This window comes from Somniosus microcephalus, chromosome 13 (genome assembly GCF_052327205.1).
Source record: "Somniosus microcephalus isolate GS21.2 chromosome 13, FLI_Smic_1.0, whole genome shotgun sequence".
Classification (NCBI taxonomy): Eukaryota; Metazoa; Chordata; class Chondrichthyes; order Squaliformes; family Somniosidae; genus Somniosus; species Somniosus microcephalus.
The window spans coordinates 63,924,372-63,940,731 of NC_140999.1; the positions used below are offsets into that span (position 1 = coordinate 63,924,372).

Below are 16,360 nucleotides of genomic sequence, written 5' to 3' on the forward strand. Positions count from 1 at the left end.
TGTGCTCGCTGCCCCGTGTCCTAACTCACACCAAGTCCCGTTCATCCATCACCCCTGTGCTCACTGCCCCGTGTCCTAACTCACACCAAGTCCCGTTCATCCATCACCCCTGTGCTCACTGCCCCGTGTCCTAACTCACACCAAGTCCTGTTCATCCATTAACCCTGTGCTCGCTGCCCCGTGTCCTAACTCACACCAAGTCCCGTTCACCCATCACCCCTGTGCTCACTGCCCCGTGTCCTAACTGACACCAAGTCCCGTTCACTCATCACCCCTGTGCTCACTGCCCCGTGTCCTAACTCACACCAAGTCCCATTCATCCATCACCCCTGTGCTCGCTGACCTACATTGGCTCCCGGTTAAGCAGCGCCTCGATTTAAAAATTCTTATCATTGTGGTCAAATCCCTCCATGGCCTCGCCCCTCCCTATCTCTGTAATCTCCTCCAGCCCCACAACCCTCAGAGATCTCTGCGCTCCTCTAATTCTGGCCTCTTGCGCGTCCCTGATTTTAATTGCTCCACCATTGGTGGCCGTGCCTTCAGCTGTCTAGGGCCTAAGCTCTGGAATTACCTCCCTAAACCCCTTTGTCTCTCCACCTCTCTCCTCCTTTAAGTTGATTCTTAAAACCTACCGCTTTGACCAAACGTTTGGCCACCTGTCCTGATGTCTCCTTCTCTGGCTCAGCGTTAATTTTTACCTGATAACACTCCTGTGAGGCTCCGTGGTAAAAGACTATGGGGGAGAAATTCAGTATCGCTCCGTTTGGGGTGCAATTATCGGCCAGGGCACAAAGTTTTGCGCCTGCCGCTAATTATCGCCTCTGACAGCAAACTTGGCTTCTCTCGCCCCGGAGGTGATTGGAGCGCTAAATCAGGCGCTGCACACCCATCTTAAGGCGCTAACGCCGAGGAGCGAGGCGCTACCTCAGAGCGCTGGCGGAGCTCATGTGATGTCAGTCAGCAATGGAACACAGACACACTGGCGCTGACCAGTTCTTAAAGGGGAGGGTCGATCTTGCTCCCCATCCACATCCTGCTCATTGCAGCCTTGAAACTCGGCCTGGAGAGACCTGTACATCAAATCTGCTGGAAAGAACAATGGAGAGGACCAGGGAAAGAGCTCAGAGTGCAGCCCCCACAGTCTCATCTAAATCGATGCAAGGAAGGTCAAATCAAAATGAACCTGCAAAGTGCTGCTCAGTACCGAAAACTCCTCCACACAGCGTTGAATCTCTCCAGAAGTCTCTCTCTCTCTCTCGCTCAGAATGCGTGGTGCAAAAATGTCGCCGACCAAAAAAAGGCAGGAAGCAGTTACCTTTAAATAGCGCTCCCCCGGTCCCTTCCTGACTGCAAAACGTGCCCCTCAACCTGTCGTTGCTAGTGGCAGGCGGTAAGGCAGGGGGCACCACTCAAATATCCGGTCCTGGGTGCTACCAGGGCGTTGCACGCTCGACTGACATCATGATCTGCCGGCGCAGGAGATCGTGGCGTTAGTGTTTAGCGCCACCGCAAAATGTCTGGTCAATTTTGCGAGTGGCGCAAACATCGCTGCAGCCGGGCGCTAGTTGCTCTGCAGCTCATTAGCGCCTTTTTCCCCCTATAAGTCACTCTATTATCGGTGATCACTGGTCGTCGAACGCTTCAAGTGCACTGGAACACCTCAATGCATTTACAACCATTTATTTTTGAAGTGCAGTAAGAATTACCGGGAGAATTTCTAGCACTTCTTGGAATAGTGGCCATGGCATCTTTGACATCCACTTGCGCAGGAAGATGGGACCTCGGTTTAACGTCTCATTTGAAAGATGACACCTCCAACAGTGCAGCACTCCCTCAGTACTGCACTGTCGGCTAGATTCTGTGCTGAAATCCATAGTGGGGCTTGATGCCACATTTTCCGACTCTGAGGCAAGGGACCGATTAAATGAAATTTGCTGCTTTTTGTCATATTGTTGAGAGTGTGAGGTGTTGATGATATATAAGTGAGTGCTCTGCTGAGCTATTAATATTTAATGTTCATATTGCAGCTTCCGATTGTGGCGTCATCGATCGTTACACTTTACTTCCTGGAACTAACGGATCTATTCAGACCTGCCAAAGTGGGCTTCCAGTGCTTTGACCGTGCGCTGAGCATGCCCTACGTGGAACCCAGTGAGGAACTCATCCCATTACTGATGCTCCTCAGCTTGGCATTTGCTGGTCCAGCGGCCTCTGTAAGTAGCTTAGGGTATGCTCAATGAGTACTTTTTAAAAATGTATTCACGAGATGTGGGCGTCGCTGTACTGTCAATCCCTAATTGCCTTTGAGAAGGTGGTGATGAGCCATCTTCTTGAACCGCTGCAGTCCGTGTGGCGAAGATACTCCCACAGTGCTGTTAGGGAGAGAATTCCAGGATTTTGCCCCAGCGACGATGAAGGAACTGCTTGACATGACATAGGAACAGGAGTGGGCCATTCAACCCCTCGAACCTGACCCACCATTCAGTTAGATCATAGCTAATCTGTACCTCAACTCCATCTACCCACCTTGGTTCAGTATGCCTTAATACCCTTACCCAACAAAACTCTATCAATCACAGTTTTGAAATGTTCAATTGATCTCCAGCCTCAACAGCTTTTTGGGGGAGAGAGTTCCAGATTTCCACTACCCTTTGTGTGAAGAAGTGCTCCCCGACATCACCCCTGAATGGCCCAGCTCTAATTTTAAGATTATGCCCCCCTTGTCCTGGACTCCCCCACCAGAGGAAATAGTTTCTCTCTATCAACTCCTTTAATCATCATAAACACCTCAATTAGAAGTAACATGGAACTCTTACTAACCCCATTATCTCATCTCCGGAGCACATTGGGAAACAAAAAGAATTCTTTCAATCAACCAATCTGAAGATTACAGTAAGTTCTGCCTGTTGTAATCTTCAGATCAGTTGACAATCTTTCACCTCTCGGCTCCCCCAAAGGTGATATTCTGCTGATTGAGGGCATGTGAAGAAGTTTGCTCAGGTTTCCAATTTGGTTTTGTGGCCTCTGTAGCTGAGTGTTGTGGAACCTCAGAGGCTAAGTATAGGGGTAGAATTTCTGTGGGACTTCTCCCCATCTCACGTCGTAACCAAGGCAGAGACATGTGAGAAATGGCAGGAGTGGCCGTTGACACCGCTTCTCTGGGATTTCTGCTGATCTTCCACCGAAGTTGCAGCGGGAGAAGGCCCCGCATGTAATTTACCGCTTAAAGTTTAAACCACTGTCCCTACAATCTGCACATGTCTCAAGTTGCCAATGCCAGCAGATCTTGGTGTTCTGATCTAAGACTTATCCACCAGCGAAGTCAAGCCTTCTCAACCTTTAGGCCCACGAAATTCAAATAGGAGAAACCATCCTCTCAGTCATCTCCCCTGAACTGTTACGTGCTGCTCAGTCCCAGCCCTCCCCCCTCCCTACCGTGCAGCTCATTGGGACACTTTGTTATGTTAAGGGCACAATATAAATCCAAGTGGTTGGTGTTGTTTACAGGTATCTGAATAAAGGCCACGTTTAATTATAGTATAGGTTGCAGCCATTTTTCTCATTGTACCTTTCCTGTGTGTGGTCTTCCACTCCAGATTATGATTGGAGAAGGGATTGTCTATTGTTGCCAATCAAAACTGAAGAATAAAGAAGGTTCTGAGGGCAGCATTAACGCGGGAGGCTGCAACTTCAACTCCTTCCTCAGGCGGACTGTAAGGTTTGTTGGTAGGTTCACTAATACTGTGCATGCTGTCTGTGAAGTTATTTAATAGGAACATAGGAATTGTTAGGCAAAGAAAGACCAAGGTCCATTCCAGTTAATCCTCGACCATCCTGGCAGTCACATGATAAGATAATGGAGTTGTTGGCTAATCACGGCAATCAGTCTCAATCAATGAGTCTACGATAGACCCAGACATGATGCAAGGAAAGGCCCCAGTGGTGGAGAGCTTTGGGAACCATAGGTCCATGATGCCATGTTAGCAAAATATCCTCTGCCTTAGATTCTGTGAGGTCCTCGGTAGAATATGTGTGGTGGAGCAGATTTCATCACTAACTGGATGAGAAGGGTTAGTGGGGAGGGGAGGTGACTGGGAGTGTTGGAGAGATAGGCTTCAAGGAGGCGTTTGAATGTGAGGCTAAGTGGAGGTGTTTTTTCAAGAGAATTCCACAGTTTAGGATTGTAATGGCTGATGGCTCTGCTGGTAATAGTGCAGTGGCTGGATGAAGGGATACATCAGAGTTAAAGGAGTGGGTATCTTTGTCTTCAACTCTCAAATGTCCAGTTAAAGTGTGTTGAGAAAGACTTTACCCATCAGTAGCACTGGCTGCATGTTCAGACAGGTACATGATCCTATTTTGCTGTATAGGGCCTATTCCGTGATCCTGTGTTCCCAGGGAGCACAGATAGGAAATCAGGGCTCGCCGTATCCCCAACCAATACTGGGCATAGTTTCCCTGCTGTGTGCGCGGGATTGTGCCATTAATCTCTATACTCCAGGCTTTGCTCACTAGAGAGTGCTCTGGTAGCACAGTGCAGACAGAGGTTATGTTCAAACATGCAAACAATGACTGACAGGAAGAGACCCCCTGCTCCATCCAGCCTGTCCCACACAGCTGCAATGCCTTGTGCATCACAATATATTGGCCCAGAAATTCAGGTCCCCACGGGTGAGTACGCGCTGGGTACTCACGCGTAGGCCCAACGAAAGTGCCCATTTCGTGCATGCACTACGCATGCGCTGGAAACCGGAACTTCCGTTCCCCTGAAAGAAGGGATTAAGAGGTGGAACGCGTGCGCAGGAGAGGCAGCGCGTGCGCATGGAACTTACGTTTTTTTTGCAGCTTTCTCCAGGAGGGTAAGTCTCCAGGAGTTATGCTTTTAAAAAGCAGTCGCAAGGCCTGCTTTTAACAAGGTAAGTGGTGAATTAATTACAATTAAAACATTTTTTCCACCGGTTTATTATTTTTAAATACGTTAAAGAAAGATAAGTTTATTTTTAGCTCCGTTAGAAACTGTAATTAATTTTTTCAAAAATTTAAATTATTGTTTAAAATAGTTATTTTATGTAATTTATAGTTATTTTAAAATGTGATGTTTTTTTTCATTTATTTGAAGTTTTAATTATGTTTTGGGGCTGATTTGTATTTATAGTTTTGACAGCTCTTCCTGTCAAATTTATGAATGGGCATTCCCTGCTACCGTTGGCTCTCCATGGCTCACGTGATCCCAGGGGACGCTTCGAACTAACTGCGCCCCTGGGATATGCAAGCACTGTGCGCCGGCAGTTGGAGCAGGCCCAGGATCGGAATCCCATGTGGGCCCACAGCACAATGGCCAGCGCGCTATGTAAGTGCAGGTCGGAGGCTTGCACCCGCGGGAAGCCTCCGACCCGAATTTCTGGGCCATTATCACATAAAGCGAATTATCTGGTCATTATCTCATTGCTGTTTGTGGGAGCTTGCTGTCTGCAAATTGGGTAGTGTGTTTCCCTACATCACAACAGTGACTACACTTCAACAGTATTTCATTGGCTGTGAAGTCCTTTGGGGCGTCAGGAAAGCCACTGTATAAATGCAAATTATTTCTTTCAATCCTGAATTACATTGGTTGAACATAACCTGTCTCGTTCAAGTTGAGGGCTAACACTGACTCCAACTCACTGGCACCTCCATAGTGAATTGGTTGGGTTTTCATGAAATAGGCCTTGTGGAAGAACACCCTACTGTCCATTTAAATCCAACCCTATTGATTTTCCATTGTAGCAGCGAGCTGTTTCTCAAATGAGTCGGGCATCCCGGCCTCGACCACTCTTCCTGGCAACCTGGCACATCATGTGATCAGCATTTCCCAGTATTTGAGGTCTAGTTGTATAACACCCAGACACCTTTGCAAGTGGATGGTGCACACAGGTGAGTTGTGTGCTGGTATAACTACACTCTCACTGATTGGTGTTATAAGGGTCGACCTCTGCTATTGATACTCAGACACTGTTTCAGATAAATGGCCAATTTGTTTAGCCTCTCTGTGGGGAAAAAAGTAAAAAGGAAGAAAGAACTTGCATTTCCATAACGCTTTTCATGACCTCAGGACATCCCAAAGTGCTTTACTGCCAATGAAGTACTTTTGAAATGTAGTCATTGTTGTAACATAGGAAAACGCGGCAGCCAATTTGGCACAGCAAGCACCCATGAACAGCATTTAGAAAAATTTCCAGATAATCTGTTTTAGTGATGTTGGTTGAGGGATAAATATTGGCCAGGACACTGGGGAGAACTCCACTGCTTTTTTTCAAAATACTGCCGTGGGATCTTTTACATTCACCTGAGGGGGTTTAGCATCTCTTCCGAAAGATGGCACCTCCGACGGTGCAGCACTCCCTCAGTACTGCATTGCAGTGTCAGCCTAGAATTTGTGCTCAAGTCTCTGGAGTGGGACTTAAACCTACAGCCTTTCAGAGGTGAGAGTTCTACCACTGAGCCACAGCTGCCATGTAACATGCGCTGTCTTAGTCTCATCATCGAAGAATATAAACTCGGGCCTCTTAAGAGCCTGTTTTAAATTGAGAACAGAACAGATTAGATGTCTGAAATGTCCGACAATTTATTTCATTTGGGGGGATTTTCAGCAGTCCGTTCTGCCTCAATGTGGCTTTGACTCCCATTCACTAACATAAAAGGTCATTTCTGCATTTGATTTAGAATGGTAATGAATTTGAAAGCTAACATCTGCTTCCTTGCCCTGCACTTCAAAGAAAGTTTTTTCTTTGTTGATCTCGTTGCAATCTGGGCCGTTTTCCCCAGAGAGATCTTGCTGCCTAGTCGGAGACTTGCATCTATGAATAATTCTCCCTGTAGAAAACAGATAGAGAGTCGAATCGGCAAAAAAGAAGTCAAAACAGGTAGCGCATTGTGTTCGTGCCTGCTTATTATTGGGCCTCTGTTTCTATTCAGTGCTGAGAGTTTAACACAACATCACCATCCTCTGGAGGCTGCCGAAGCCTAAAGGGAAATAAATTCTGACAGGTTTAATTCAGATCTCATTGCGATGAGCCCATAGCACAAAGTTCAGCATTAATTACCACTAATTTGGGAGGTAATAGCTACATAGAGTGTGCCGGTTGATGTCACATCAGTGTGGTCGTAGATTCTCAGTCCGGGACTGGAGCCTAGACAGATTGATAAAGTAACAAGGTTGAGGTACCAAATACCAGCTTCGTCACAGTTACCAATGGTTAAAATGGTTCCCAACCTCTTCATTTTATTTTGATGGATTTTTATGCAGTCATCACACGATGGCGGTAGATTTTCAGTATGCTGTCCAGGCATAAGACTGCCATTGTGGATCGATCACCAGAAACCAGAAACGGTAGCACAGATGCATTTAAGGGAAAGCTAGATAAGTACATGAGGGGGAAAGGAATAGAAGGATGTGCTGATAGGGTGAGATGAAGTCGGGTGGGAGGAGGCTCGTGTGGAGCATAAACACTTGCGTAGACCTGTTGGCCTGTTTCTGTGCTGTCAGTTCTATGTAAATAAAATCGGGCAGTTTCTATAACTATCTGAATAATGTCAGTTATGTTTGAGATTGACATCTTGGAGTGACTTTGCTTTCCTCCTGGTGAAGGTTTTTCACAGCTTCCTCTTCTTGGGAGCTTTCCCCTGGAGTTACCTCCCTCAGGAGATTAAGTTGAAAGGAGTGGTTCAATGAGCCAAATGGTCTTTTTCATTCCATTCTCTTTGAACCGCTAGAGCCACTTGAAGAATGAGAGTGTGATGGATTATCACTTATATCACTCCACTTTCTTACCTTCTCACCAGATGGTATTGGCTCTCTCACTGGGTGTGGTTCCATAAGCAGCTGTCCCTCTCTGGTATCTCACCCAAAGTGACCATTATTCTCCTGTGGGACTTGGCGATGAGTATCAGTGGACTATTGGAAAGCCTAAGAGCCAAAAGAAAGACTTGCATTTCTATAGCGCCTTTCACGAGCACCAAATGTCCCAAAGCACTTTACAGCCAGTAAAGTACTTTTTGAAGTGTAGTCACTGTTGTAATGTAGGAAATGCATCAGCCAACTTGCGCACAGCAAGCTCCCACAAATAGCAATGTGAAAATGACCAGATAATCTGTTTTTTAGTGATGTTGATTGAGGGATAAATATTGGCCAGGACATCGGGGAGAACTCCCTTGCTCTTCTTCAAAATAGTGCCCTGGGATCGTCTACGTCTACCCGAGAGAGCAGATGGGGCCTCGGTTTAACATCTCATCCAAAAGACAGCACCTCCAGCACTCGCTCAGCACTGCACTGGTGTATTAGCCTAGAAATTTTGTGCTCAAGTCTCTGGAGTGGGACTATGAACCCACAACCTCCTGACTCAGAGGCGAGTGTGCTACCAACTGAGCCCTGGCTGACACTCAAGCCTGAGTCTGATCTTGTCCACATGTGTATGTTTCCAGGGTATGTCGTCACTGTACAGCAGCAGGACTCCCCCTTTCCTTACCCAGAAAATGCCTCAGCCTCTGCCCCTGGCTGAGGTAAGCTAACTCAGTACAGGCCAGGGATTCAACCTGTGACTTTCTTGGGTCAGTATGCTCAAAGTTGGAGGCTTCCAGGTGGATTTTCCTTCACCAGCGATGCAAAAGGAGGTAAAATTGGGTGGTGAGGACTATCGCCTCCTCACCATCCTGACCTGAATTTCCGGCCTCCGCCCAGATCACTGGTGGCCGCTCGCTCCCCACCCGCTACATGCAAATGACGACTGGTGGGCAGGACCCAAGTTTTGGATGCATTTCCCTCTTGTCCATCCCTGTTCCTGCTGCTCCTCGGGACCGCCAGGTGAAATCTGGGTGTAGTCCCCTGGCTAGTGGTGGGACTGGAGCGAGAGGGCCTTGACATTGTTGTGTATGTAATATGTGTGCTACTTTGAACCTATGGACAGGACTGCACTACTTGTTGGGCGTAGTGATACGCAGTACCACTCCTGGCCATAGGGGTATCAATAGTACTGTGGGTACTGATCTCCCCTCAGTTCCCGCCTGTGGGCATGAAGTAAAGACCTACGTGTAGTCCCTACCTCCAACCAGTAAAGACCTGTTTTATTGTTACTGATTAAGTCTGAGTATTAATTACTTGAACAACTCACAGATTTAACACTGGCGACGAGTCTGATTCGGACCCTGCGGCAGTCACTCCACGGCAGCTTCGTCCACAGCCAGGACGTTGCAGAGAGGTTTCCATCCTCTCCACCCCACTGGAAGACATCCTGACCTCGGAGCCTCCATCGGCGACCGTCAGCTTCTTCTCCAGCTTGGTGGTGGGTAAGCCGTTGTCTGAGCCGGGCAGCGACGCGACAGGCAGTCGACCGCGTTGGCCGCACGAACGGGGCTGGGGGAGCTGGAGGAATAGGGCGCGAGAGCCGCTTCGAGCGGGAGGCGTTTCAATGGAGCGATCGCATCTCCTGATAAGAGCCGAGAGCCGCTTCGCGATCCAGCGATCGCATCCGCTGATAAGGGCTGCACTCGGGCGATCGCGGCGAAGATAAGGGCCGCACTCGGGGGCTGAAGGGAGACGGCGTTGGGGGACGGGTGAAGACCGCCAAGCGCGGGAAAACCGCCATTTTGTGGGCGGAGGACGACGGCAAGAGCGGGAAGCCGCCATCTTGGATAGCAGTAAAAAAAAAAAATCCGAGAAATTGCAAATCTACAATGCCTAAACACGGGAATATTAGCACCTTTGATAGTGACCTCGAAGATTGGGCCATATATGTTGAAAGAGTAAAAAATTATTGTAAGGCCAATAAAATTCGTGACCAAGATAAAGCTCTAACATTATTAAATTTAATGGGTGCGAAGACATACGGGCAATTGAAACACCTGTTATCACCAGATGAACCGGCGGATAAGACGTTCGATGAGATTGTTACTGTCCTGAAAGATCATCTAAACCCCATGCCGCTGATGCTAGCGGAACGATTTAAATTTTACGACAGAAGGCAGCTACAGCATGAAAGCAATGCTGGTTATTTGCTGGAATTGCGTAAATTAGCGAAATATTGCCAGTTTGGAACGGGACTGACAGAGGCACTTCGAGACAAATTTGTGTGTGGTTTATTTAAACAGGATACACAAAAGCGACTGCTCGAGGAGAATGAGCTGACGCTTGAGAAGGCGGTCACTATGGCAGCAGCACACAAAGCCGCAGCGAGAGGCACGGCAGTAATGCAGCTACGGTCACCGGAGCTCAGTGCACACAAATTGGGTGTGAGTTCTGGCAAATGTTATCGTTGTGGAAAGACAACGCATGATCAGAACCAGTGTTGGTTTAAAAACCAAGAATGTAGAACTTGTGGTAGGCTTGGACATATAGCTAGAGTATGCAGGTCAGGGAAGAAGACCAGCAACAAGAAGTCACCGCAAGGAAAATACGCAAAGGTACACAAGGTGACCGAACAGGAGTCCGATTCAGACGCTAGCAGTAATGAACTGGCTAGCTTAAGAGTACTCAACGCTGGTAAGGGTGCAGACCTCCAGACAATTTGGGTCACTCTTCAGATAGAAGGAGTCCAAGTAAAACTGGAATTGGACACTGGATCGGCATTGACGGTCATAAATAAGAAAGATTACGGAAAGTTATTCCAACATATTCCCCTACAGGATACGGGGATTATATTGAAAACATACATGGGGCAAAGAGTGTACCCCATCGGGAAAATAGAGGTTGCAGTGGTCCACAAGGGCGAAGACAGTCAAATAATGGACTTATATGTGATATCTGAAGGAGGTTCTCCACTACTAGGACGGGAGTGGATTAGGAAAATGAATATGGACTGGCATTTCCTACAAACAATAACGAGTGAGAACTCGGTGAAGATAGTCGGCCCAGACACTGGAACGGATGATGGTAAGCCCAACTCAGGTGCAAAAGACAAAGTTTCAGCACAGAATTCCACTGAGCAACAACAACATAGTTTAACTGTGGATTCTGAGTCTGGCAAGTCTACTGATGTGCCCATTTCTGAGGGACACCGGGCTCGAACTCAACTCCATTTCAAACTACAACAGCAATTAGAACAAATGCTTCGCCGTTGTGAGCAAGAGTTGAATGCAACAAAAGAGTTCTTTGATATAGAGTTGGAGAATCTGGAAAGACAACAGAAGCAGCTGATGGAGAAAATGGAGCAGGAGCACACAAAACGTCTGATGTCAGAGGAGTTAACGGTCAGCCAACTCCTGCATATGCTGAAGGACAGGACTCTGAAATGGGAAAAACTTGAACACGAACTTCAATATTCAAACGAAAGGGGTTCGGAGCTCTCAAAGGTTATTGGAAGAGCTGAGGTGGCAACACAGACTGAGATGACTGCAACAGAGCAGCCCTTGGATGCCAAAAGTACGCTGACTCACGTCAACGTAGAACAACAGACCGCTGAAACAGCTGCTCCGGTAGAGGGATTGAATAGTCCGATCAATCAATCTCCAAAAGAAGTTGAAGTAGTAAAATCTCAAATGAGGTCATTAGTAAACGACTTGCTGAAAGCCCAGAAAAAGCTGGATGAAGAGGTACGCATGAAGAAGTCTCTTCAGGAAAGATGTCTGGACTTGGAACAAAAGCTGGCTAACGCCCAGCTGGGTATGGAGGAAATAGAAGACCCTCTCGCTGGCCTAGATCAGGACGACACCGAATATTACTATGTCCTGTCCTGCCCAACTTGTAACTTCGACTCCCACCATACAGAAATCATGGAGGAGCACCGAAAGTCTACGGAACATCGGGAGAAGGTGGCTCTACTACGGAAAAAGGAAGAAGAGAAGGAGGAACTGCGCATGCAGCTGGCAGCTGACAGTGGAGCCCAGAGAGTCTCCAAGAAGCAGAAAAGGAAAAGTCGAAACAGAAGATGACCCATCTGAACCATTATTACCTCTACCAGATCACACACGTGGTCCCTCCGAACGGAGCCAATTCAGTTCGGAAGTTCAAACTGTTAAATCCATGGAAGGACTATTGAATGAGTCACTCCAGCAACGTGAACCGACTCCACCACAGAGATTGAATCTGTGAACTGTTTTCCGCAGAGACTGAATCTGTGATCTGTTTTGACATGAAGTTATCTATGTATCTATGTTATTCTGTTATGTAAACCTGAAGTTATATATGTATATATGTTATTACGTTATGTTAAATGGGGAGATGACTGTAAAGCTAGGAAGGGAGGAATGTTGTGTATGTAATATGTGTGCTACTTTGAACCTATGGACAGGACTGCACTACTTGTTGGGCGTAGTGATACGCAGTACCACTCCTGGCCATAGGGGTATAAATAGTACTGTGGGTACTGATCTCCCCTCAGTTCCCGCCTGTGGGCATGAAGTAAAGACCTACGTGTAGTCCCTACCTCCAACCAGTAAAGACCTGCTTTATTGTTACTGATTAAGTCTGAGTATTAATTACTTGAACAACTCACAGATTTAACAGACATGGCCTCATTTCAGCTCCCAGCATTTACCTGCTGAAGGCCTTGGTCTCGGCTGAGCCTTTCAGTGGGCAATAAGTTGAAGTCTTCAGGGCTCTTCTGTCCCTTTAATATGGCGACGCTGCAGAAGGGTAACTGGTGGGCTCCCGCTTGCTGTCGGGCATCCCTAATGACCCTCGGCCCAGGGCCGGGGTCACGGCGGGGTCAGGGATGGCTGCTATACGTTTATTTTTTTCAGTATGGGGTGTGGTTATACTTAGTATCTGAGATAATCTTTCCATTGTGGTTTTGCAGGAGTACATGTCTTCGGACTCTGTGCTACAGCCCTAGTGACTGACATCATACAGCTGGCAACCGGCTACCACGCCCCCTTTTTCCTAACAGTGTGCAAGCCAAACTACACCCTCCATGGCATCTCGTGTGACAACAACCCATACATCACACAGGATATCTGCTCCGGCTCCGACCACCATGCCATTGTCTCTGCAAGGTAACCCATTTATATTCACTCCCGGGATTTGGGCAACGCTATTGCCCATCGCTCATTGCCCTGAGAAAGTGGTGCTGGGCCTTCTTCTGTGTGATGCAACTGAATGGCTTACTCGGCCTCTTTAGAGGGTAATCAGGTGTCAACCATGTTAGTGTGGGACTGGAGTCACATATAGGCCGGACAGGCGAAAGGACAACAGGTTCGCTTCCCTAATCCCTTAATTATGACAATCGGATAGCTTCATGGTCACTTTTACTCCAGGTTTTTTTCCAAACTGAATTCAAATTCTCATACTACCACAGTGGGATTTCATCTTGCATTCTCTGGATTTCTAGTCCAGTAACATAACCATTAGACTGCCGTTTCCTCTGAGACTGCCCTTTCCTCTCAGACTGCCCTTTCCTCTGAGACTGCCCTTTCCTCTCAGACTGCCCTTTCCTCTCAGACTGCCCTTTCCTCTCAGACTGCCCTTTCCTCTCAGACTGCCCTTTCCTCTCAGACTGCCGTTTCCTCTCAGACTGCCCTTTCCTCTGAGACTGCCCTTTCCTCTCAGACTGCCCTTTCCTCTCAGACTGCCCTTTCCTCTCAGACTGCCCTTTCCTCTCAGACTGCCCTTTCCTCTCAGACTGCCGTTTCCTCTGAGACTGCCCTTTCCTCTTAGACTGCCCTTTCCTCTGAGACTGCCCTTTCCTCTCAGACTGCCCTTTCCTCTCAGACTGCCCTTTCCTCTGAGACTGCCCTTTCCTCTTAGACTGCCCTTTCCTCTGAGACTGCCCTTTCCTCTCAGACTGCCCTTTCCTCTTAGACTGCCGTATCCTCTGAGACTGCCCTTTCCTCTCAGACTGCCCTTTCCTCTCAGACTGCCCTTTCCTCTTAGACTGCCCTTTCCTCTCAGACTGCCCTTTCCTCTCAGACTGCCCTTTCCTCTGAGACTGCCCTTTCCTCTCAGACTGCCCTTTCCTCTCAGACTGCCCTTTCCTCTCAGACTGCCCTTTCCTCTCAGACTGCCCTTTCCTCTCAGACTGCCCTTTCCTCTCAGACTGCCCTTTCCTCTCAGACTGCCCTTTCCTCTCAGACTGCCCTTTCCTCTCAGACTGCCCTTTCCTCTCAGACTGCCCTTTCCTCTCAGACTGCCCTTTCCTCTCAGACTGCCCTTTCCTCTGAGACTGCCCTTTCCTCTCAGACTGCCCTTTCCTCTCAGACTGCCGTATCCTCTCAGACTGCCCTTTCCTCTGAGACTGCCCTTTCCTCTCAGACTGCCGTATCCTCTCAGACTGCCCTTTCCTCTGAGACTGCCCTTTCCTCTCAGACTGCCCTTTCCTCTCAGACTGCCCTTTCCTCTTAGACTGCCATATCCTCACTCTTCCTGACAGAAACTGAGAGCTGTGATTAAAAGGGCACAGCAACGCAGTCACTAAAAAATTTATGTCAATTCACCGAAAGTTATTTCTGCTCCCATCAGTCGTTGATTATATTCAAGGCAGAAATCGATAGATTTTTGGATATTAAGGGAATAAAGGGATATGGGGAGAGTGCAGGAAAGTGGAGATGAGGTAGAAGATCAGCCATGATCTTATTGAATGGCGGAGCAGGCTCCAGGGGCCAAGTGGCCTACTCCAGCTCCTATTTCTTATGTAAGCCTAACTTTGAGTACAAACCAAAAGAAAGAGCCTTTGCGACTGTTCACACGATGAAAGATGTTGTGATTGTCACAGCGGCCTTCTAGGAACTGTAGACTACAACAAAACTCCTCGATATCTTGACAAGATTCTTTGGCAATGAAAGGTAAATTCTATTTAGGGTTGTGTTCTGTTATCTAATGCAAATACAGTGGCCTGATTTTTGGTGAATTTCACCAGTCCCAACTGTGCAGAGATTGTACTCGTCCCCAAAGGACCCATTGAAGAGGCCAGCGCTTTTTTTTTATTCGTTTACGGGATGTGGGCGTCGCTGGAAAGGCCAGCATTTATTGCCCATCGCTAATTGCCCTTGAGAAGGTAGTCTTGAGCCGCCTTCTTGAACCGCTGCAGTCCGTGTGGTGAAGGTGCTCCCACAGTGCTGTTAGGGAGGGAGTTCCAGGATTTTGACCCAGCAATGATGAAGGAACGGCGATATATTTCTAAGTCAGGATGGTGTGTGACTTGGAGGGGAACTTGGAGGTGGTGGTGTTCCCATGTGCCTGCTGCCCTTGTCCTTCTAGTTGGAAGAGGTTGCGGGTTTGGGAGGTGCAGCCGAAGAAGCCTTAGCGAATTGCTGCAGTGCGTCTTGTACATTGTACACACTGCAGCAACGGTACGCCGGTGGTGGAGGGAGTGAATGTTTAGGGTGGTGGATGGGGTGCCAATTAAGCAGGCTGCTTTGTCCTGGATGTTGTCGAACTTCTTGAGTGTTGTTGGAGCTGCACTCAATACAATACAATACAATAATACAAATCGCTTTATTGGCATGATAAGGTACATCTTATGTTGCCAAAGCATCAAAATACATTTATGGTTGAACACATAAACGCGGTTCCATTCATACAGTGTATAAACAGGTATATCCCTGAGTTTATAAATATATTTTCGCCTTGTTTATATATACTCTTGTCTTAGTTTACTGGTTGTCCCTCTGTTCATGGCAAGCTGTAACATAGTGTGCCGCCAGTGTTACACAGCTTCTCTCCTCCCCCAGTAGGAATGGGAGTTTTTGGTTGTCAGTCAGATTTCTGAATTCAGGGCATATTTGTGAGAATTTTTGATAGAAATTCTCTCTGATGCCCTGATATTTTCCACAGACTGTGAGGAAGTGCATCTCTGTCTCAACTACTCCCTGACTGCAGTGAGAGCATATCCTGTCTTCTCTTGGCAGCCTGGTCTGCCTGTGTCTGCCTTTTTCGATCGCTAGGCTATGTTCGCTAAGTCTGTACCTTGTCAAGGTTCTTCTCAGTTTGTTATCCTTTACCATGGTCAGGTAATCAGCTATGTTGTATTGTCTGTTTAGGGCCAAGTAGCAATTGAGTTTGCTTTGGGTTTTTGTTGTTTCTGCCCAATATGACAGATATTTTTCCTTTTGCTCACCCAGACAAGTGGAGAGTATTCCATCACACCCCCTACTTGTGCCTTGTAGATGGTGGAAAGGCTTTGGGGAGTCAGGAGGTGAGACACCACAGAATACCTAGCCTCTGACCTGCTCTTGTTGCCACAGTATTTATGTGGCTGGTCCAGTTAAGTTTCTGGTCAATGGTGACCCCCAGGATGTTGATGGTGGGGGATTCAGTGATGGTAATGCCATTGAATGTCAAGGGCTGCTGGTTAGACTCTCGCTTGTTGGAGATAGTCATTGCCTGGCACTTGTGTGGTGCGAATGTTACCTGCCACTTATCAGCCCAAGCCTGAACGTTGTCCAGCTCTTGTTG

General features: G+C 47.6%; 1 protein-coding gene across 1 annotated transcript in view; it reads left to right on the top strand.

Moving 5' to 3' along the window:
• The window catches only part of plppr3a (phospholipid phosphatase related 3a), a 389,194-nt gene that overhangs the window by 341,539 nt on the left and 31,295 nt on the right, over positions 1-16,360 (top strand). The window contains exons 3-5 of the mRNA XM_086004973.1: positions 2,028-2,213; positions 3,597-3,726; positions 12,768-12,963. Of these exons, the coding sequence (XP_085861099.1) occupies positions 2,028-2,213; positions 3,597-3,726; positions 12,768-12,963 (512 nt within the window). The remainder of the gene's footprint in view (positions 1-2,027; positions 2,214-3,596; positions 3,727-12,767; positions 12,964-16,360) is intronic.